The sequence below is a fragment of the Triturus cristatus genome, chromosome 3_2 (assembly GCF_964204655.1).
Source record: "Triturus cristatus chromosome 3_2, aTriCri1.1, whole genome shotgun sequence".
Classification (NCBI taxonomy): domain Eukaryota; kingdom Metazoa; phylum Chordata; class Amphibia; order Caudata; family Salamandridae; genus Triturus; species Triturus cristatus.
Window position 1 is genome coordinate 1,139,883,779 of NC_140584.1, and position 24,197 is coordinate 1,139,907,975.

Genomic DNA, 24,197 nt, shown 5'->3' on the forward strand with positions numbered 1-24,197 from the left:
AGTCAGAACTTATATTTACTGAGAGCGCTCACCCTAATAATAAAGGCTTTCAATTAATGAACCATAAATACAAGTTTGAACAGCATTAACATATGCACACAAAAATTAACTTAACTGCAGGCAGTGCCCTTCCCTGATCCTTAATGGGGTACTGCAAACTGGCAGCCAGAGGGTTTGTACTGCAGGGGGTTGGGCCTGCTTGTTCCAAGGATAAAATGCACATTAAAACTTGTTGCCCTTGACCCCAAACAATATGTCCTGGGCGTCGGGCTATAGGAATTCCACATCCCTGCGCCAAAGATAACATGTGCTCATCCTCTGGTAGCTTGGCGGAGAGCAATCGGGCTTAACCTCAGAGGCAATTTGCGCAACACAAACCCGTAGCAGTACATACACATCAAAAGAGACCCCGCACAGGATTATATAAACATATAGTATATTTAGTGCAAATAACATAGACCAAAACAACATGAAAAATAAATACTATGCAAATCCTGTGATCATACTTGTTATCCTGACAATGCAAGCCTCAAAACAACATACAATATAACAAGGTATGAGATGCAGCAGTTGATGGGAAAGCACGTGAATCGCAGGTACAATGCATGTGTGGTAATTAATTAGTGTGCGTTATCCTTTGCAAAGCAAGATCAGAAACGTCATGGATTGCATGAGTAATGTAAATCAAGCTGGTTTATCAGAGGCAGCACATGAATTCCCCTAGGTGATCATTTCTCACTGAAGCAAGGTGCAGTGCAAGTAATGCCCATGGTTTCAGAGACCAACACCTGCACCGTCATGAAATCATGGGGCACGGCGCACCTGTGCTTCTATTAAACCTGATCGGATACTCTGCCCCCACAAGGTAGGAAATGACGCCGGTGCCACTCAAGTACAGTGTGTCGGAGTCCTTGGGGGCCTCTCAGACCGCTGTTGCAGAGACCCAAGCAATGCCGGACAGGTGGGTACCCGCAAAGGCAATGCGGTGCGGCTGGAACGCTCCCTCCCCAGGGGCCAACTCACCCGCTATGCTCCAGCTGCGATCATGGCCCAGATTGAGGCTTCAGTGGAGTCCTGGCGGCGCATTAGAGTTTATAGAGAGTGTTCACCATAATTCATCCAGCGGTGGCCTTCCCAGAGGCTGATTGGGTTGGGGCAACAGTCTCCTGCTTCAGGCTGAGTAGGGAGGCAGCACCAAATGCTGCTCTCAAGTATAGCGTGATAAACTGGGAGCGGTTGTTCGCGTTGCTGGACGGCTGCACTTCGGTGGCCGCAGAAATTGTCAATGACTGCTTGGGGACTCTGATCGCCACGGTGTCCTCTCCGTACCGCTCGTCGTGCGTCTCCTCACATGAGGGGCCGCACTCAGGGGTTCCTGGCGGTAAAGCCACAAACTGATAAGTGGCACTGAATAAGGATTCTTCACCGCACTGATCATCGCGTCTACCTCGGTAGGGACGTGATCAGCAAAAGGTCAGCAGATACATTTACACATGCCGGAGTCCTTTAGGCCTACCAGCCTGTAGCATCAACAGCTGATGAGCAGTCCAGATGAGTCCTTTGAGTAGCGTAGCAGTCCTTCTGATAGAGGTAGGGTTCCAGTCTCCAAAAGAGCACTGAAAACATAGGGTCAGAGCCCCTGTACTTATACTCAAAATGTCTTTGCTCTAGGGTGACTTCAAAGAACCCTTTCAAGTGTAAAATTCTACCTTTCAAACCCAGCCCTGGCTCCAGACATCAGTAGGGGGTAAATCAGCCCTTTGTGTGAGGGCAGGACACAGCCTTTACAAATGTAAATAATGTGTGAACACTCTTCTCCCAGCCCAGGAAGACCATCAGTATTCAGATGTGACCCTGTCACACCCAACCCTTCCTGTGTCATGGCTGTCTGGAAAGTATGCAGAAAGTGTAGCTGTCACCCAGGCCTAGACGTGGATTGGAGTCAGGATGCAAAGCTCAAAGAACCAAAAGCACAGAGAAATGCCCACTTCCTAAAAGTGGCATTTCTAAGATAGTTTTGTAAAATCCTCCTACACCAGTAAGCAGGATTTATCACTACAATTCTAAACATACCAAACATGGCAATGTTACTCCTTTCAGATCAGGAATTGCCACTTAAACATATATAAAATAATTCCCTATGCTAGCCTATGAGAAGAGTAGGCCTCACAGTAGTGAGAAACAAAATAGGCTGTTTGTCACTACCAGGACATGCCACACAATAAAGGCACATGTCCTGCCTTTTACTTACACAGCACCCTGCTGCTAGGGCTACCCAGAGCCTACATTAGTGATGACCTATATGTAGTAAAAGGAGTGTTTAAGGCTTGGCAAGTAGTTTTGAATGCCAAGTCAATGTGGCAGTAAACTGCCCATGCAGCGTTGGTAGGCCTGAGCCAGGTTTGAAAGGCTACGGCTGTAGGTGGTTCAAGCAGTGCTGCAGTCCCACTAGTAGCATTTAATCTACAAACCCTGGGAATATGGGATACCACTTTGCAAGGGACTTATAAGTAAATTATATATGCCATACAGGTGCAAAGCAATCTTATCATGTTTTAGGGGAGAGAGCACGTGCACCTTAGCACTAACTTGCAGTGATGAAGTGCCCAGAGTCCTAAAGTCAAGAAAAAGTAGTTCAGAAAAATATGAGGAAAAAGACAGAAAGTTTGGGATAACCCTGCAAAAAGGGCCAGGTATAACATAACCCCCTTGCAGCCTAAAGCCAGGGTAGAGTAATCAATACCTAGACTAGAAATAAGAACATGTAGGCAAGCAGAAACCCATTGGTTGGGTGGCTCCTCTATACCACTTATATGCCGGGGAGTAAAATTTGTAAAAAATAAACATGAAAGCATTAGAGCAATCGATTTAGGGCATCCACACATTGACAAATAACTATAACTGGGAAGCATATTGTATCTGCACTTTTAACAAAGGGTTTATGTAACGTACAACGAAAGAACAATAATTTCATTTAGCTGACGAACTAAAGGTAAAATCTACAGAAATTTGTGTTAAAAGAGCGAATAAAACAAAAGAATAAAGACAGCACACTTTAAAAACCTGTGAAAACGAGAAAGAAGACGCATGAATTAAAATCCACCTCTGCATATTAGCACTTTAAACACTAGTTCTTGCATATTGAATAATGGGATTGCATAAAGCCTTGAGAAAAATTGGCATGTACAGAGTAGCAAGTTTTTTTAATTGAGGCCATACAAGAACTGTATTAATGTAATTTTTATACTTCTTTTTAAAATGGAGGTACAAGTTCGTTTTAAAAGATTTGTCAGAAACAGAAGTTTATAATCAAATTTTATGAAATGTAATGTAACGGTTTTTATTGACCAAAAACATTTTTTTTAAAAGGGTAATCAATACCTTGAGGACGTCCCTGCTTAGGGTGATGGAACATGGACCCTGGCACGCTACTTAAGGGGCACATTCCAGTTCTACACCTCTCTGAACCCTGTTGGATCCCTCTGTCACACTCTCAGGACCCACTAAGCAAATCCACGGAGATTAATTCTCCTTATCTGTGGGCCCCAACCAGAGCCAGGCCATCCAGGGGTATCTGTCTTCTATGGTTTCTCAGAGTGGGAGGTGGTAGTCCCAGGTGCATCGCACCCCCTGTCCACTTCACTTCTCACCTGTTCAGGGGTTCAATCCTGCAACTGGTCTTCTAGCCCAGGATCTGTACCCTTGGATTGTACCAGAGTCGAGGGTGAGTCCTTCCCTACCCGCCCCGTCTTCTGAAGTTCCACACTCTCTTCCTAAGAGCGATACCCCCAGAATCCAGAACTGTCAGGGTGCTTGTGGCAGCCGTCCTACACCATTCTCCCACCTGTTCAGGGGTTCTACGCTGCAACCGGTCTTCCAACCCAGTGTCTGTACCCTTGGGTTGAACACGGGTCAGGGATAAGTTCTTCTTCCCCTTACCCCTTCTTCTGGAGTTCCACACCCTCCTCCTAGGAGGAGTGGTACCCCCAGAAGACAAAACTGTAGGGGCGCTTGTGTCAGCAGTCCCTACCCTCAGATCAGGGAGATACCCTGAACCCGGTTCTCCAGCCCAGAGTCTATACCCTTGGGCTGAACTGGATTTAGGAGCAAGGCCTGCCTCACCTCAGACCCTCTTGTCTGGAATTCTGCACCTTCTTCTTCTGAGTGGTACTGCAAGACACCAGAACTGTTTGGACGCTTGTGCCAGCCGCCCCCTCCCTAATTCTCCTGACACTGTGGGGTCCCCCTCAATGAATGGTCTCCTGGTACAGACTAGTCTCCCTTCCTGGGGTTCCCTCAGGGTACTCTCCAGGCTCTGGGGCTGGGCATAGGGCACCCCCTCCTCTCCTCCTACTCTTAGAAGGGAGATGGGACACTTTACTCCTTCCATTACACTGGACACTGTCAGGGCTACTATGAACCTCCCCGCCCTCGGTTGGGAGGAATCTGAGCCACTCCCATTAGGATTGCTCCCAAATGCCTTTCCAGACCCTCTGGTAATCACCCTTAATTTCAACAGTTGTTGGCGTAGCCCTTGAAACAACAACGGAACAGATGCTCTCTGACAAATAGATTGTACAGCCCTTCAAAAGTGTTTACTGTGCTACCCTTCATCCATCCACCCAGTGCTCTGCAATAATCCTTCACAAATTCCTTCCAAGACTTGTTACACAGCTTGCTGCTGCCCCTGAACCTCAACCTATACTCTTCTTGGTTGAGTCCATACTTTCTTATCAGGATCTCCTTTATTGGGGTGTACCTCTGCCTGAAGGAAAACCATCAGTATGCAGATCAAAGCAGATATAACCCTTCCTGTGTGATAGCTGTCTGGAAAGTATGCAGAAAGTGTAGCTGTCGCCCAGGCCTAGACGTGGATTGGAGTCAGGCTGCAAAGCACATAGTCATAAGCACAGAGAAATGGCCACTTTCTAAAGGTGGCATTTCTAAAATAGTTTTGTAAAACCCACCTACATCAGTAAGCACGATTTGTCACTACCATTCTAAACATACCAAACATGTCAACGCTACTCTTTTCAGATCTGGAATTACCACTTAAACATATATAAAGGAATTCCCTATGCTAGGCTATCAGAGGAATAGGCTGTTCCTGCTGGGACATGCCACACAATAAAGGCACATGTCCAACCTTTTGCTTACACAGCACCCTGCCCATAGGGCTACCAAGGGCCTACCGTAGTGGTGACCTGTGTGTAGTAAAAGGGGAGTTTAAGACTTCGCAAGTAGTTTGAAGTGCCAAGTCAATGTGGCAGTACTGCGCACTCCGGCTCTGCAGTGGCATGCCTTAGACAGGTTTGAAAGGCTACATCTGTGGGTGGCTCAAGCAGTGCTGCAGGCCCACTAGTAGCATTTAATTAACAGGCCCTGGATATATGGGATACACTTTATAAGGGACTTATAAGTGAATTAAATATGCCAAACCGGTGTAAAGCAATCGTATGTTTCGCCGATGCTAGACTATGGCAGTGCTACGCTCTGTGGCTGCCCCAAATATACCTTGGCCCCACTAAGGGCTTCATTGAATGCTGCTGCCAGATTGATTACGGGTACAAAAAGAAATGCGCACATACCCCCAGTCTTAAAATCCCTAAATTGGCTGCCCTAAGAAGCAAGAATACAGCTAAAGATTAGCTGCCTGGCTCACAAACCCCCAGGTATCTAGCTCAAAAGCTAGAATTATTTGGAGGTGGTAGACCTTCAAGAAGTGCTAACTCTTTCCTCCTGAAACCACAGATCTTTCGCAAAAAGAGAACGTGTCACAGAGCCTTCTCCGGCTCTGCCCCGAAGATTTGGAACTCTCTCCCACCGGAAGTACGCAGAATCTCCTCCACGGTTGCTTTCAAATTGGAAGTAAAAAGATTCCTTATGAACAAGTTCTTGTCTTAAATGGGTTCGGATCGTTTGTTTTAAGTTATTGAACTTACACCTTTAAGCCCTGAGTTGGTTGCTATACTTCCTTAATTAATTGTTTGCTCCCCTCCCAGTTTGCTATTTACTAGCTATTGTGATGTTCTCTGATTCCCCCTTTTGTAACTGTTTCGTTTGGTATTCTAATTTGACGCCTGTACTTCCATGATTACCTTCCTTCCCGCCAAGTGTGAAGCGCTCTGATATCCTTCAGGATCATGCTGGCTCTATATAAAACTTTTTTTTTTTTTGATAATCAAATTTATTGGATTTGAAGGACAGCAACAAATTCATTGGCAACAAGGCAGACACAATAAATACGCACAGTACAGTTCTTGAGAATGACAGAGATCTACAAAAAGGCCTTGCGGTAGGTGGACCACCAGCTGATCTACATTCACCTAAAAGGGAAACAATGCAACCTCAGGCCCGCAACAGATGAAACCATTTGCCCCAGATCCTGCCAAAGAGTTCAGGGCAACCTCTAGCCTCGAAAAGAGGCTCTTCCTGGGTACCGCACCAGTCCACCCCTCTTCTCCATCTCCGAACTGATGGGGGTGTAGCTTGGGACCAGAGTGCCGCGATGTCCCACTTGGCCACCGCCAAAGCTGTACCCATAAGCCTTTTATCCGCCCGGGAGCCATCTAGGCCGTCAAACAACCCCAGGAGCAAGCACAGCCGATTATAGGGTATCTCCCAGGGCCTGTGTGAGCTCAAGCTCCACCCCCGCCCAAAAGGGCGCGAGGGCCGGACATTGCCATTCCATGTGGAAGAAATCGTCCGGGGCTTGATGAAAGCGCACGCAGGAGGGGGAGGGCCGCAAGCGAGCTCTATACAAGCGCGCGGAGGTGAGGTACGCCGCATGGAGGTAGAAGAGCTGGACTAGCCGCAGCTTAGAGGAGGTCGTCAGCAGCTTGGTGGCCATCAGGGCGTCCCTCAAATCTGCCTCCTCCAGGGGCCCCAACCACCCCACCCAGCGAGCGCGAAGGTGGTCGAGGGTCGCAGGGCCATTGTTGACTAGGGAGCGATAGATCCGCAATACCCCCCTGCCCCTCCCCCCCCGCCCAGGTTTCCCATCATTACTTGGGCCTCCAAGGGGCTGAATTCTGGGAAGGTTGTGGGGGAGGGGATATGGACCTGGAGGGCGTGCCGGAGCTGTAAGTACCTATAGAATTGGGAAGATTGGAGGGAATGCCGGTGCTGTAGGTCTGCAAATGATTGGACATGGTCTCCCACCCAAACGTCTCTCAGGAGCAAAATCCCTATGAGGTCCCACCTACAAAAGTCTTGGAGTGAGGAGACCTCCGCGAGCCACGTCCCACTCCACAGGGGCGTCTGCCTGGTCAGTTTCCTGTTCCACCCCACATGCCGCAGCGCGGCACGCCAGGCCACGAACACCGCCCTGGTGACCGGGGGAAGATCCTGCGGCCCTGGGCTCCCGTACAGGTAGGCTTGAAGCTGAGGAAACTCCAGTGCCCGGAGTTCCACTCTGTATGCCAGGTCGGACCAGCTGCCCGTGAACCAATCGTGGACCACGATGAGTCGAGTGGCGAAGTAGTAGAGGTGAAGACTAGTCACCCTCATACCCCCGTCGTATGGCGGTATGCGGCAGTGTGCCAGAGACAACCGCGGCCTCTTCCCTCCCCATAGGAAGCGGGTAAGGACCCTGTCCAACTCCCGGAACCAGCTCCCCGGGAGGTACAGGGTAACATTCTTTAGGATGTATAAGAAGCGGGGGAGGATCATAATTTTAAAAAGGGCACTTCTTCCAAGAGGGTTGAGAGGAAGAGAATGCCACTTCCTGAGGCCCGCCTTCGCCTTAGCAACTAAAGGTGTGATATTCAGGGCCCATTCAAGCTCCGGATGCAGAGCAATCCATACCCCCAGGTACTTGAAGGACTGCCTGCGCAGGGGGATGGATGTTTGCCAGTCGAAGCACGCACGTGAGGGGTACAGGGGGACCAACGTGGATTTTGCCGAGTTGAGCCAAAGCTCAAAGGCCTCGAGAGCTTGCAGACATCTCGGGCCGGAGCCCTCAGGATCAGCCAAGAAGAGGAGAACGTCATCCGCGTACAGGGCTATTTTATCCGTCTGGGTCTGATCCCAGGTCCAACCCCGGATGAGGGGGTCCTGCCGGATGAGGCACGCCAAGGGCTCCATTGCCAGGGCAAATAGAAGCGGGGAAAGCGGACAGCCCTGGCGAGTGCCCCTCTGGATAGGGAATGGCTCCGAGAGCACGCCGTTGATTAGAACTCTAGGCCGAGGCACAGAGTACAGGACCCAGATGAGACGTCGGAACGCGGGTTCGAGACCCATCCTCTCCAGCACCTCCGCCAGATAATCCCAATCCACCGTATCGAAGGCTTTCTCGAAGTCTAGGAAGAGCAGGGGCTGATACGGGGTGAGACGATTACGGTGGGCCAGGGCGAAGTGAAGGTGGTGAATGCAGTGCCTAGTGCCCCGGGTGGGCATAAAGCCGCATTGATCCGGGTGTACCAGCGTCTGTAAGTGGGGGCGACGTCTCTGGGCCGCCACCATGGCAAAGATTTTGATCTCCGTATTAATGAGGGAGATAGGGCGGTAATCCACACAGACAAGGGAAGGCGGCTGCGTTTTGGGAAGGACTACAATGGTGGCCACGTACGTCTCCGGGGGGAATGACCCCATCTCAATGACATGATTGAATAGCTCTAGCAAGTGCGGAACCAGGGTATCCCAGTAGGTCGCATAATACTCCTGGGGATAACCGTCTGGCCCGGGTGTTTTGCCAGAGCGCAACAGTGAGAGAGCCCCCTGTATCTCTTCCGCTGAGATAGGACGGTCAAGAGATTCGGAATCCGTTGGGGAGAAACGGGATAGGTGAGTCCCGGTATCAGCCAATGGGGCCGCCAGGGAAGATTGGGGAGCTCGGGCCTTGTAGAGCTTCGCGTAGTAGTCGGCGAACGTGTGGGCAATGGCCAGGGAGGTGACACAAGGAGCCCCCCCTTCACCCCGGATCTCCGGAATAATACGGTTGGCCCTGGGATAGGACACCAAATTATGCAACAGTTTGACATTTTTATCGCCCCATCCATACACGCGCACGACCGAGGAGCGCCAGAGTATTTTGACAGACTCCAATGACAGCTGGCAGATCTCGTCTTGGATCAAAGTAAGCTGACGAGTGGAATCGGCATTGTCGAGAGCAGTTTGGACGCCTTCCAGCTGCGCCGCCTGAGCTTCCATCTGAGCTGTGTGCGTGTGTTTGTTTGTTTGTTTCCCTCCCCCTCCCCTACAGGGGTTCCACACCCTCCAGACATCACATAGGCCCAGGGCGGAGGACCAGTCAGATAATCGCTTTGCAGAGGACAAACAGGAAACCGAGGGGGGGGGGAGGGAGGGAAGGGATGGAGGGAAGGGAGGGAGGGAGGGAAGGAAGGGAGGGAGGGAGGGGGGGGTAGGGGGGGAGGGGGGGGGCGGGGCGGGCGGCGGCGGGGCGGGGCTTGCGGGCGGGCGGCTGCGGCGCCTGTCGTGTCATGCGAGGGCTGCAAAACTGCATTAAAGTCACCCCCAACCACCGTCAGACCCTTCGGGAGAGAAGCAATCACTGAAGTTAACTGACTAAGGGTAGAGACCAGGCTGGCGGGGGGAACGTAAACACACAAAAGATTAAGGAGCTGTCCCTCGATCCTGCCCATCAGGGCCACATATCGGGCCAGTAAATCAGATACAGCCTTCGACAAGGGGAAAAGGAAGTCCCTTCCGGAACAGTATGGCCACCCCCCTGGAGCCCCGCGCGAACCCAGAGTGCCAAACCCTATCGAACCCGTATCGGGCGAGGAAATCACATTGGGAACCCAAGAGGTGCGTTTCTTGCAAGATATCTGGGCCGTGTCGCTGGGCGCTGCAAAGAACAGCGGTACGTTTGATCCGGTCCAGTAGGCCGTTAGCATGATGGAGTTCATTAAGTTTGTTATTTATATCCTGGGCTAGGCAGAAGTAGGTGGTCTGAATTCCTTCAAGTAGCCTTCTTCTGAGAGTTTATGCCATTGTCGCGTGATCTTCCCTGTGGAGGGATGCTGGCAACAGTGTGATGCGAGCTATTAATCCGGAAGTTGATTAGAGAGTGGTCCGACCAAGTCACTGGTACCATGTTGGGGGGGAGGGGGGGGTGTATTTGAGAAGCATTGGTAAAAATAAGATCTAACCTTAATGAATATAGCACTCTGATTTGATAACTGTCCCTGACAGAAAATTGTTTTATTTCGTTTTTAGCGGCAGAGTTTTCTTTTGGATGCCGATACTCATGATTGTAATCTATTTGTTAGCAATAGCTTAGTGGAGAAAACCTATAGGAGCAACCTGGTGTTCATGAGATAACTATTTGTTAGCAATAACTTACTACTAATGAAGAATAGACTGCAGTATGGTCAAAAAGGAAAAAAGGCATGTCCTCATTGTATTATAGGTGGTGCTTGATAGCTTGTGTCCTTGCTGGAAGTGCGTTTCATATTTTTGCAGCTTGGACAGGGAAAGAAGTGCCACTGTTTATCTCTTGTATAAAGGACTGGTTAGGTGTGCTGCTAATCTGGAATGCTTCTTACTTGTCTGGGAATATCTCTTGGTCTTAATTTGCAGGTGAGATTGAAGGTTTAGGTGTGTTCCAGTAGTGGTCTTGTCTACATGTTGAACAGGAATGGGGAAATGATGGTGCATTGAGGAACTCCTGCCTTGATGGTGTATGTTAGAAATGGGGATTTCTGGTTGGCTAGGGCTTGCGCCAAAGCCAGGCAGAAACCACCACTCTAGTCAGGGCAAGGAAGTTACACGCCAAAGATAACCCCTGCTCACCCCCTTGGTAGCTTGGCACGAGCAGTCAGGCTTATCTCTGAGGCAAGGTGTAAAGCGTTTGCGCGCGCACCCAGCAACAACACCCAAGGCCCACCACAAAGGAAACTCCACACAAGGTATTCTATAAAAATAGCCTTTGTATTATACAAAACACATTAGATAAAAACACACACTTTACAATGTGCCAACGGGCACGGGCAGAATTTACAAGGGATTATATGTACAGGGGACAGGGCCACATGGACCACTGTCAGGAATTAGCACTTTTTAGAAATAGCACTTAGAACATAGGAATACAATTACTGTAGTACAAAATAACATATAGCACACCACCAGTACTTAATGGTACCAGCTAAGTATCACCTACGCAACCCTAACCACCTTAGGAGAATGTCACGCAGGGAACTAGGACCTCACTAGCACCACCTGTACTAGGAGAAAACAAACAACCACCTAAGTATCACAATACCTGTAGGGGTAATAGCACGTTACACATGATGCCTAAAACATTCAGAGGTGTAGGGAAGGAATACACATGATGCATAAAAACATTCAGCGGTGTAGAACAAGGCACATGATGCATAAACACACATTCAGAGGTGCAGGTTAGGAAAACACATGATGCATAAAAACATTCAGAGGTGTAAGGAAGGAAAACACATGATGCATAGAAATACATTCAGCGGTGTAAAGCAAGGCACATGACGCATAAAGTACATTCAGAGGTGCAGGTAGGAACCTTAGCGAGAACTCATATAAGCCACCACCTGTGGCAGTCGCTAGGCCAACTGGCCTTGTCGGGGCTAGGACGCTCTGTCCCAGTCAGGCTGCGCCTGCTGCGCAAGCCAAAAAGCGTAAATATCCCAACCTAAACGTTGCAGCTGCCCACTAAGTGCTGGGCAGCTGTAGGAATGAGCGTGGGCACCACTGTGCCCTTTAAAACGAATCCGCCTCTCTCGTGGAGCCTCTCCTGGGCTCTAGCCAAACGAAATGCCCCCTATGTTGGAGCCTTCGTGGGCTCTGCTAACAATATGCCCCGGTGGCGCCTCGGGGCTCTAAACAGCAACGACAGCCTCCTAGAGCCTCTCAGGCTCGAGAAATAATGCCCCCGTGGAGCCTCGGGGCTCTAACCAGCAACGACAGCCTCCGAGAGCCTCTGAGGCTCGAGAAATAATGCCCCCAACGTTGGGGCGACCCCATAGGCGGGGGCCGCTCGAGGAGTCAGCCGGTCTGGGACCGGCACCCACAGCGCCTGAACGGAGTCCCCCAGCCCTTCCCTACTCACCGGGCTGTTCTCCGGGGACTCCGCTCCTCTCCTGGCCGTAAGGCGGCTTCTCTTCTCAGGGCCCCGGGGCGCAGGGTAGGCTCCTGCCTGCTCCGGGGCTTGCAATGCAGCGCGAGTCCTCCGTGGGAGGCGGGGTAGGCTCCCGCCCTCCTACTTCCGGTCCTGGGTGTCCCGGTCAGCGCTGCCTGACTTCCGGTGCTTCCCCGGCCGTGGCGGTGATTCTTGGCTCGTAAGAGGGGTAGGCTCCCTCGCAACCACCACACATAAACGGGGTGGGCACCCGCCAACGAAAGGATCAAATAAGCGGGGTGGGCGCCCGCCAACTAACACACCATGCGGGGTGGGCTCCCGCTCGATCCGATACCCGAGGGGGGGGAATCCCTACGCCGGGGATTCCCTCGTTTGCGACCGGGCGACACAGGAGCGCGCTAGAAGCGCCAAGGCATCAAAATGAAGCGCTCCTAGCGCTATACAGCAAATCACAGCGCTCCCAGGCGCTACAAGCAAAAGGTCCAGCAATACAGTCTTCAAAAGGCAGGGGGGCAAAGACTGGGCCCAGGGGCCAGCTCACAGGGCCCTCCAGCAGGGAGGCAGTCCCCAGTGGCGGTCTCTCCTGGCGCCCAGCAGCAGCAGGCCCCCCTCAAGTTGGATCCTGGAAGAGAACAGTTTCTGTGGGGACACAGCCCCATTTTTATACAGTAAAAACCCTTTGTCTGAAGGTGCAGGGAAGGGGCGAACCAGTTACAACAGGTTCCTGAGCACTTTGTTTTGCTCAGCCCCTCTCCCTATTCACTGGACAGGCCAAGGTCATCAAACGCACCACAGGGGCCGGAGCCAGCATTGTGTGGGGAAAGCCCTGTCCTATTCAGGACCCAGGTGTACTCCTCCCCAGCCATCAGTATGCTAAGCTCCCTATTCACCACTGGGTGACTCCTCCTGACTCTGGGGAATCCCTAGCCCGTCACATGACCTCCACCAGTCAATCGCCAGACAAGCCACACATTTCACACTGCACACAGAAGTGCCCACTTCTAGAAGTGGCACTTCCACACTAGGTACATGCACGCCGCACACATCATCGTGCAGCATTCAATCACACGAGTCCGTACATACCAAACTCGGGCCTGCACACCCCACGCATCAGGAACTACCAGGACACATACATTTCCCCCATGCATTCCTATGGGAGGGCAGGCCAACCTCACTACATGCACTCAAGAGTGTGCACGCACTTTACCCTGGGACACAGGGAAAGTGCGCAGAAACCAAAAATCACTACACCAAGTCACCAATAAAAAGCAAAAAGTTTCGGGGTGAACCTGCCAGAAGGGCCGGGTCCAACAGTGTATGACGTGGACGTGAATGCTCAGTGCTAGAAACTCGTCAGGGTACAGGTTCATCTGAATGCTTCCAGTGACACAGGACAAATACTATGATGCAACTTTATTGGCAGCACCTATAAGTGAACGTTACGTATAGCCTCAGTTCATATATATTAGCATTGCTCCTCTCATCAGAGCACTTTGTGATACGCATTGGATACCAATAAGGCATACATGTGCATGTCTTCAGAATTGCATGGTTAACCATGTTGCGCATGGTTATTGACAGCATAAACACTTAAGCAATACTTCAGCCTACCTTTACTGCACAGTTCAGGTCAAATAAGTTATCCTGGTCCCTCAGCCTCCCGAATAGTTAAGGTGTTTCAGACTCTGCGCAGTAGGACTAGGTTTTCTTTCTACAGATATCCAAGACAGTTGTTTAGAGGGATACTTTCTTTCTCTTCACCCTGCAGCAAGATGTTTTATATGAAACACTGAGTTACAGTCAAGAAAAATTATCTTGTCTCCCACATTAAAGTTGTGCTTGGTGACACTTTAGTTTCTGCATGCACAACTCTGATGTTGAATTGTGGAAGAGGTGTGGTGCAGCGACCAGGGTGCCTGACTCCGGACTATGGGGTTCACGGTTCGATCCCCGGTGCCAGCTGCAGGTTAGCCCAGCACCATGTGACTCTGGGCAATAGCTTGCTTAATCTTCCCGAGGGCCCCCAGCGCCGGGACACCACTTCGGAGGTAGCTGTGTGCTTTACAAATATTGGTATTTCATTTATTTCAATTGGCTACAAAAAAGATTCTCTTAATTGGAAATGATTTACTTATATTAGAACCTTTTGGGGCACCAAGGCATACCTAGGCATACGCAACCGATATGGCAGATCGTTTTCTTTATTACATACCATATATTCGAAAATGGTCATATAAAGAGCGTTTAACATCTAAGTTGCAGAACATAATGAGTAAAAGAAGTATCATAATATAATTTTAAGTCTTGAAGGACTAAATCCTCAACTTCTTTTTAGCAGCCGTGTGTCAAATTCTGGATGCTGCAAGATTCTCATGACCATGTATTTGGCATGACCTGGTGTGTGCGTGATGCCTCCCTGAAGCCTTTACACACACACTAAAATCACTGTCCCTGCAAAGTTGCACTCTATATCTGGAGGACAAAACCTTTCAGTAAAAATAATACTCCAGCAGCTGAAGCCTTCACCGGACAGGCCAGAAGATGAGAGTGCTGAGTCTGAAGGTCTTGCCTCTGAGTTAAGGAAGCACAGGGCAGCACATAAGGAACTGGGATCCTCCAGTAAGATGAAGAGGCTTGTGGCTTCACCCACCTGTGGGGTGTCTGGGTCACAGAGACCCCTTAGGACAATTTCAAAAGATGCTCTCAAGTGGCATACAAACTTGGCTGATTACAAGTATGCCTCCCTGAGAATGAGGGAACAACGTAAGGGCTTTTACACAGGCTGCTTACAGCTCGGAGCTTCACCAATATACCTATGAAATGTCTCTGAATTTGCCAGTCAAGACAAAGCTGTGGTCTGACTCAGCATATCTCATTGAAAGGTTCCATCTGCATCTTCTGTGTGCAGTTTGGATTGGGTGACCTCTAAAACCCTCCTGTATTCACCTAAGTGAATTTTTGGAGGCTTTGTACAACTCCACTTCTTTCCCCAAACTGTCATGTGTCCTGTCACCTGTTACATGACAGTAATTGGATTTAGAAAATAATTTTATTTTCCTTTGCTGTACTGTGTGGTAGATCTGCCCTATTTGTCTCCAAACCTTGTTAAATAGGTGAAATAAAATATAGTCACAGCTATATTTGCTTTTCTCTTCTATTGTGTGATTTGCTGTCCATTAACCCTGTTCTTTGGAATTTGTTTTTAGAGTGCTGTGGTGCTGTGCATGGATGTTGGCCATGGCATGAGCAATGTTGTCCCTGGGGAACAGTCTCCTTTTGAGCAGGCTAAGAAGGTGATGGTGAGCTTCGTTCAGAGACAGGTACGTCCCCTCTTCTGTTAGAAGACAACTAGGTAATATTTGATCATTTTTCTTTTATGACAATCGTCTTGGTAAATAAAATCAGATCTATAGTCTCAGATTTTTCTACATGTTGATAGTGTATAGTATGTTGTTATATTGTATAAATCTACTGTCTTGAGTCCCTACTTCCACAATATGTCATTTATTAATTTTCTGAGTGCTCGATGCATCATCGTTGGGTCATGCCAGTTGAAAAAAGGCCTATTAGAAATCTAAAGTGTGTTTTTCAATAATGAAGGTTTCGAAAAGTAAAGTGCTTGTCATTAATTTTGGTGAAGTGACGCCACAAGAACCAATGATGTGCTGTTTGCAGCAGAAAAAGATAGATGCCTGACAAACGTTCCTATCTTCGTACATCCCATATTGCAACCACCCCCTCTGGAACTCCAATTGTGATCCTCAGTTAAGCTAAATGCTTTAGAATGAAGCATGCAAAATTGTGCAAGACAGGGAAAGGAGTGAGGTCGTTGCTTAATTCTTGCTACGTAGAGGTAATGAAACCGCACCTTGGGTGCAACAGAGTGCCATTAAGTATGCAATTTAGAAATTAACTTTAAGCGAAAAGAGCATATAAAACAATCAACAGTCCCTTGTAAGTATATGAGTTAAACCTGATGGGATGGTGGGAGATGTGAGGTTCTGTTTGTAAGTGGTTTGAGACAACAATGGGGGAAGTGCTTCAGGCCTCAAAAAATATATATTTTATTACTAGACTTGCAGGTCTAGTAACTTGAATAATCTACTCGACCTAACTGTCATGTATTTGACCCATAAACTGGTCTCATTATGTCATGCGAGGCAAATATCTTATTTCCAACCCACCTTTTTCTACATTATCACATATGAGAGCAGCTTCCAGTATGTGAGTTCAGCATTCCTGCTGTACAAAAAAACCTATTTGGTTTGATTTAATAGGCTAAACATTTTCTTAATGAGTAATAAAACTCTAGCACACATAAGGGGTGCACATGACCCCTGGCTTGCCTCTTAGTTCAGTAATAGCATTGCCATCAGGGCAGGGGCAGTAATGTTTCTCAGTTCATCTTTAAAAACTCACTTTTAATAAATATATCACTAAAGCATGAGGTGATGGTGCACTGTCATTTAACAACTGCACATTTTCCATTTAAAAGGTGAAACATGTACCCACTAACATGCAGTTTTACTTTTAAAACTATTTTGTGTATAAACAATCTGTGTGAATTGGGTTTTAGCAAACATATTTATCATTTGCCCATCACCAAGTAAAGCGTTCTGATTTGTTTTCATCCTGTTGAAATATTTGTTTTCATCCCAAAGAATTTCAAGGGCTTTCATAACTACTGAAATATATTAAGAAATGTTTGTACAGTTCATGTTTTAGCTATTTAAATGTGTGTTAGACTAAAACATGACATCCAACAACCTTTTATTTCACACCTTTTGTATAGACAGTTCATTTTACAAAATCCTCCAACTTTGCAGTCAGAGAAAGAAAAGTAATTGTAGATGTAAGCTGACTTTTGACCTCTGTCTATACGCCCAGAATAAATGGGACAAGATAGTAACCGGATTTAAAGGCATCTTTAATGCTCATTCACTTTTTGAGTGAACAGAACACCTGTTTGTCAGCTTGCCAGAAGGGGTGAGTAGGCCCTACAAATAGCGCACCATCAATGTGGCTGGGTTCAAGAAAGTACTATGATGTAAAGTAATATTGTCAGCCGATAATAGAATCAGTTCATATCTAGTCAATCTGGCCTTAGTTAAATGCTGTGTACGTGTTTTATTCAGCAATGTATTAACAGAATGAGGAAGTGCTCTGGCTACAGAGTCTAATATTGAAAACAGATATGCACACAGTCTCTTAAACCCCCATGTGCCTGTGTGAGTATTGCAAGGGCACAACCAACCAGCCTTTTTAATAGTTTGAAAACTTCTCTGATGTATCTGCATTTAGGGGACATGGTCTGTAACATCCTTGTGTGTCGGGTATTGTAAAGGTTAAAAAATTATTGGATTAAAATGGTATCCACTGCCTGCAATACCCTGCCATTCCTTGAAATGAATGTACTTCATGTTGTGTTGTGGGAGCAGGGTGTTGCATCATAGCACACGTGCGTTCAGCTGATATTCTTCTCTCTTTTCAAATCAGGTGGCCCAAATAGGACACCTGTTTTCTACAAAACTGTAATTTCTTTCGGGATGCTTTATGGCCAAGGGGTGTTAAGAAGTTATTCAAATTTATAGTGACCCAGGTACACTGTTCTTCCATATAAGCTGCTATATGAAGATCATCTACATATTGGATCAATGCAACCCCGGGTTTTCAAAACATTTTGATCAAGGTCTGCCTTTGATATTTATGAATATATGGAAAGAGATTCTGCATACCCTTGAGTCAGTGTCCAAGAAAAACTGCACCCTCTAAAGGCAAAGGAGAATCAATATTGACTGTTGAGGTGTAGGGGAATGGAGAAAAATGCATTTGTCAAATCTATGAGTGAAACATAAGTGGCTGAAGGGGGTGTGGTGGTAAGAATGGTAGTAGGGTTTGGCACCGTGGAAAATTTCTGCTTTACTAACTTGTTAATCTTGCGAAGATCATGCAAGAGACGCCACTCATCAGGCTTTGAGTGGCTGTTACTTCGTTTGCGTACCGGGAGAATCGGGAAATTACAGACGCTCCCCTTTCTTTCTACCGGGACTCCCTCCTTAACCAGTGCTGATATTATTTCCTGCAATTCCAAATCTCCTTCCCGAGAAATATGGAACTGTGGACCTCAGGGCAACAAAACATTTTTCTTCATAACAACATGAATAGGCTCCACATTCAATATTCTTGCCACATCAGATTTGTTTAAAGTCCAGACATTACCTGTTCTATTGTTTCATGCAATATCAGGTAAACAATCTAAAATATCAGATTCAACTTCAGACGGTTGTACACACATTTGAGATATAAATGGATATTCATCACTGCAAGAAAATACCATCTAGTGTACTCATAATTACAGTATTCATCTTTGACAATAAATCAAGACCCAATAAATTAAAGGTACTTTTGTCAGAAACCACAAAATTGGACCAATGGTAAGTGTTACAAGTTGACTAACCGGGTTTTTAATGGCATCATTTGAAATTCCCACGAAGGTGTTAATCATCTCCGAGAGGACCAAGTGGGGAACAGTATTCGCTGATACTGTGGAGTAAGTGGCACCAGTGTCTGAGGAACATTATGACCAAAAACTTCTCCTTGAACATAAGGACTCATCTGGTCAACTCACAGTGCATGTACCTATACTGCTCTTTCCTCTCTGGGACACTTCTATTCTTTATAACAGACCTCACCATAGGTGTCCAAGGCCATCATTTGATATGGGGTCTGCTGCTATCGCTGGTCACAATTGTTTCTACTTATTGGACCCGACGGAGGTGCTGGACAGGAAGCAGGAAAGGTGTTGGGTTTACATTGCATTGTGGGGGTTCATACTTGATTGGCAGTTGTTGGGGTTATTGGGACATTCATTCTTCCAGTGATCATTAGCACCACAAATTCTACATCCTTGGTCTGACTGGGGGCGGGGGCCCCCTGTACCCTGTCCTCTTCTCCTGAAGCCTCCGCCTGTCTGGGTCTGTGTGCTACCACGGAATCCTCTGCCCCATCCTCTATTGGTGATAGTAAACTGCGTAACAGTTAAACCGTAAACTTGGTTTTAGTATCTTTTCGTTGCTCATCTTGTTTGTCCCCCTGTGTTGTTTGAAACTCAAAACAATATTACACATTAGCCAGTATCTTATCAATTGGTTCTACTGACCAGCAAGTGTCTAGAGGTGTTTCTTTACGTCATGCAGTAATCCTTGTACAAATGCATTCACCAGGACAGAAGTAGAACCATGGTCATCTAAATTCATCCCACTAAGAGCCTTAAAAGCCGTTTTCATCTTCTCATAATAGCAGTAAACAAATTTTTTCTTTAACTACCTGAAATATTTTATTCCAATCGATTAGTTGACGAGACACCAATTTATTGAGACATTCTAAAACCGTTAGTGGCAGGTCCAAAGTGGCCTGGGAAACGGAACCATTGTCTTGTCTATCTGGCTCTTTCTTTTACCACTGCACCTTTTGATCAGATTTAACCTTAGCCCACAGTTCTGAAGGTCTACTTATAAAAAACATAGTATTAAGGTCTTTTCGGGCCAGATCGCCTACTTTCAATACCTGTTCTGCCTTTGAATACAATGAGTCTGGGCTTTCTCGTAAATTAGAAAAATCTTGAGTAAAAGTGTATAAGTCCATCATGGTCCATGGGGTTTAAACATAAGGAAACTTCTCAGTTGCCGTTCCCGGGACTTCCCTCATAGAAAGACCCTTACTAAGGGTATTGTCAGGCTCTAGAAGTATAAGTAAACCAAGTGTGTTTGCAGCAATCCCATCCCCAGACAGTGAGTTGTCTGTATCATCTGACCTATAACATGTCTGATTTTGCATCTTTAAACTATTTTCCTCTTGTTGGCTTTTACATTTCTTTATCTCTTGTTCCGATTTGTGCGTCTGATCCTTCCATTCCCTTAACTTTGGGTACAATTACTCTATCCAGCTCCTTACTTCTTCCCCTATCCCATTCTCCTTTACGCAGCTCCACACATTTGTTTGTTAATTCAGTTTTCTATGGTACTACTAATTGCTCCTTATTACCAAGGTCTCGCTGAGCAAAGAAAAGAGCTATATCCCAAATCTTCCATCTCATGCGCCGCACCTTTCATTGCTCTTTCCTCCAATGCAACTAGTATTGAATCATCTCCACTTTGTAGCAAATGTTGGGATAACTCCCTCTATCTCAGAATCTCTTTGGGTGTCGCTCTTTGACCTGTGACACTCGTCTGTTTACTGATCCTACCTTTACCTTTCTTCCTTTTGACAACATTATTTGTCCCTTCATCACCTGCTTTATTCTCACTGCAGAGAGAAGGCTTTCTATCCAAAAGTCCCTCTATTTTTGGTTCTGCCTCCTCCTCTAACTTGCTGTGCCACAACAATCTTACTTTCTGCCAAAACGTCATCACGCCAGTACTCCTTACTCTTCTGCACACTCTTGACCTGTCAAAATTCCAGTGGCTCCTGTTTTAGGGTATTACGGTCTATCTCCTTTACTTGTTTTGCACGCTTAAGTTGTGTTGCATAAGTGTCCGATTCGTTCAAGTAATCAAACTGTGCAAGCTAATCTTTTTCCTTTCTTTTAAGGTCGAGTTAAGCGCAGCGCGCATGCGCTGCTGTAGGAGAAGGCCTCTTGGAATCACTCCAGACTTCCAAGAGACTTCTCCGTGTGGGTCGGACTCCTCTCACACATTCCATTGTCCTTTGCGTGTGGCTTTCAAAAATGAAAGCATGCCAATGGCCAAAGGCGGAGGTATGTCCCGCCTTTTCTGTGAACGTTTACTCACATGGCCTATGGGTCTTGGGAGCGAGCAGTGGTGCACTGTGTGCCAGCTGCATTCCTTAACCCCTTCTGTGCCACGCCCTTTCCCCCTCCTGTGCCGGGCGTTTCATTAGTGGGCGGGTTTCATGACGAGATAGTCTTGTCATGGGCACAGCGCGACCGTACTCCATGACGAGACTATCTCGTCATGGGCACAGAAGAGGTTAAATTCCTTGCAGGGTGCGCGCGCACCACACTCGCACATTCACTTTACAAAATGCTTGTGTGCAGGCTGACCACCGCAGAGATCAGAAAGGTTCTCAACACGTTCTTTTCCTTCCCAGTTTTAATCTGTTCATGTAATGAGTCCCTAGATTCGAACCCGGTTCCCGATGAAAAAAATACAAATCTCTGCTGCGCTTCATGCGATTTTATTGTTTAGGCACTGCGAAATTTCCTAGCAATATCATCCTGAGAAACACTTCTCTGCTGAGGCTTTGCTTGTCACAGGCTGTTCATGTAGGCCCCTGCGAGGGGCTTAATTGAAGCCGGAGTCTGCTGGAACGCACATTCACTTTACAAAATGCTTGTGTGCAGGCTGACAGCCGCAGAGATCAGAAAGGTTCTTAACACGTTCTTTTCCTTCCCAGTTTTAATCTGGTCATGTGATGAGTCCCTGCTGGTACTTTGTGTGATCTTTGGCACGCATAGTGCTTAGAAGAGAATACCTTAGTAAATGAACATATGCACCTGCTTTACGTTGTCATACAGTATTCCATTTTTCGAAAAAACATATTTTTAAAGTCAAGGAATGAACCAGAGCGCTTTACATGTGCACCAGTTGCATTACAGATGGACACATTGATTTTGTTAGGCACGGGGACATTAAGTAACTTGCCCAGAAACGGAGGATGTTAAGCATCCCTGCCTAGATTCGAACCTGGTTCCCCATGAAAAAAATACAAATTTGTGCTGCGCTTCATACGATTTTATTGTTTAAGCACTGCTAAATTTCCTAGCAATATCATCCTGAGAAACTCCTCTGCTGAGGCTTTGCTTCTCACAGGCTGTCCATGTAGGCAAATGCAAGGGGCTTAATTGAAGCCGGTGTCTTCCGGAACGCACATTCACTTTACAAAATGCGTGTGTGCAAGCTGACAACCGCAGAGATCAGAAAGGTACTCAACACGACCCCTTAAGATGCACCCTATGTGTTCTTTTCCTTCCCAGTTTTAATGTAAACGAACTGCGTCTCGCTCTCTCCTCTGTGGACTGAATGTGTGTGCCTGTCCTCTGGGAAGCCTGAGTACTTCAAGCGCAGAGCACTGTAATTTGCCATATTCACGTTCCAGAAAAAGGCTGTTTGGGCTCGCTCAACTAAATGGCATAACGTAGGCCCCTGCAGGGAGCTTAATTTAAGGCAGTGTATGCCGGTACGCACATTGGCAAGTTCACATAAAACTTAAATTACAGATGGACACGTTTATTTTTTTAGGCACGGGGAGATTAAGCAACTTGCCCAGAATCACAGTATGTTAAGCATCCCTGCCTAGATTCGAACCCAGTGCCCCATGAAAAAAATACAAATGTCTGCTGCGCTTCATAGATTTTATTGTTTAGGCACTGAGAAATTTACTAGCAATATCATCCACAGAAAAACGTCTCAGCTGGGGCTTTGCTAGCCACAGGCTGTCCACATAGGTACTTATTTTTCATTTACAGGACACTTTGCAAATTATTACTTATGGAGTCCTCATATTCAGCAAATATACTTACACCTCCCAAAGGCGAGACCTATTGACTATGGCAATGCTTGTTTCACCATGCAGTGTCCTAAATACTGTATTTTCACTAAGTCAAAGTTTCCCTCCAAGGGAAATTGCAATTAAACATTTTCCTTGGTATACTCATGCCATTGATTCACAAATAAACATGTCGATATATGAGCTGGAGACCCTTTGATGGCAAAGTCTGGCTCTGGTCTAACCTATTACATTTGCTAAATGCTTGACTCATAATTAAAATTAACCTTAGGCACTCCAAACCCTGGCAACTTCAAATTGCCTACTGTCGAGCACCCAACCACCTGAATTGAGCAAGAACCAGCTTCCCCTGGGAAATCGGTCCCCTTTGTTCCCTTTATTAGTGCTTCTCTGTCTCTTTTATCCTGTTTGGCACCCTTACCCAATGAGTGACTTTTCAATAGTTCTTTGTGATGAAGCATGGTTCACTTGCCTTGTGTCAAGGTCACAAATCTGCTCCCCCTCCAGATGCAGACTCAGGAAACCAGTCCAGTTATTGAGGTGCGCACTTCGGGATATGTTAGGATCCACGCTGGCCCCTTCACCATGGTGCTAAAAACCGACTGGAGCTGCCCCTGTTCATCCCCGTACAGGCCTCCAGTTGTTGAAATGAAGAAGTCTTCAAATAACAGGAGTAGTCTTGGGGAATCCCCAGTATCAGTTTATTCTGCTTTCGCTGCAGCGGTGGAGTCTCTGATCATTCGCCAGAGAGTCTGCTTCAGCTTACAAATTACTTCGCTTATAACACATTTATAGTCACATAGGAAATGATGGTAAAAAAATGATCTCAACAAAATAATAGTTGATTGATTTCAGTCTTTTCTCACAATGTCCGGTTACACTTTAAACAAACCATTATTCACTGTCCTTGACAACGCAATGGGCCGTTTGTAGCATTTATAACTAATCTTATTATAACACCTTGCACCATCAGCTTCCTTACTAGCTCTGGTGACCGTTTACAAAGTGAGAATTCAATGCTTTCCTTTAGTGATCATTGAACAGCAAGGAATACATTCTGTAGTCGAAGCTTCTCTATAGGCACATAATTCAACTAACGTTTCCATGAACCCAGCTGCACTCAGCTAAACTAGATAAACATATTTATCCTGGGAATAAGTTCATGTCATGGACTTTTTGTGAAATGTTCATATATGATCCTTTTATATTATGATTCTCCATTTTAAACCTTTTTAATACACATCTTTTTTTACTCCTGTTACTGACTTTTTATCTTCCTCTCTCTACCGGTCGTGTGGATGCCAGGATGCATCATTTTTTTTTCATAACACTAGATATATGTGCATCTGTTGATTCCATGTTCCATTTGTTGGACTAAGCTTGTCCTGCTACTTTCGCTGAGATTTATTGTTCGTATTTTTTATGTGTTTTTATCTCTTTGTATTGTAAACAATTATGGTGCTGTCTTCATAATTTTATGGTTGGAAAATACCAAATAAAGTATTCTGATGATGATGATGAAAAGTGGGTAAAAAGCAATATTAAAAAGGGTGAGCTATCTCAGGTATGTTTAATGTGAGGCTTGGTTCTCCTCTACCTG

The 24,197-nt window shown here is 46.6% G+C and overlaps 1 protein-coding gene across 2 annotated transcripts in view; it reads left to right on the top strand.

Moving 5' to 3' along the window:
- XRCC5 (X-ray repair cross complementing 5) overlaps nucleotides 1–24,197 on the top strand; it is a 519,003-nt gene that overhangs the window by 3,933 nt on the left and 490,873 nt on the right. For both annotated transcript variants that reach the window (XM_085649958.1, XM_085649959.1), the window contains exon 2: nucleotides 15,277–15,390. In XM_085649958.1, the coding sequence (XP_085506084.1) occupies nucleotides 15,277–15,390 (114 nt within the window). The remainder of the gene's footprint in view (nucleotides 1–15,276; nucleotides 15,391–24,197) is intronic.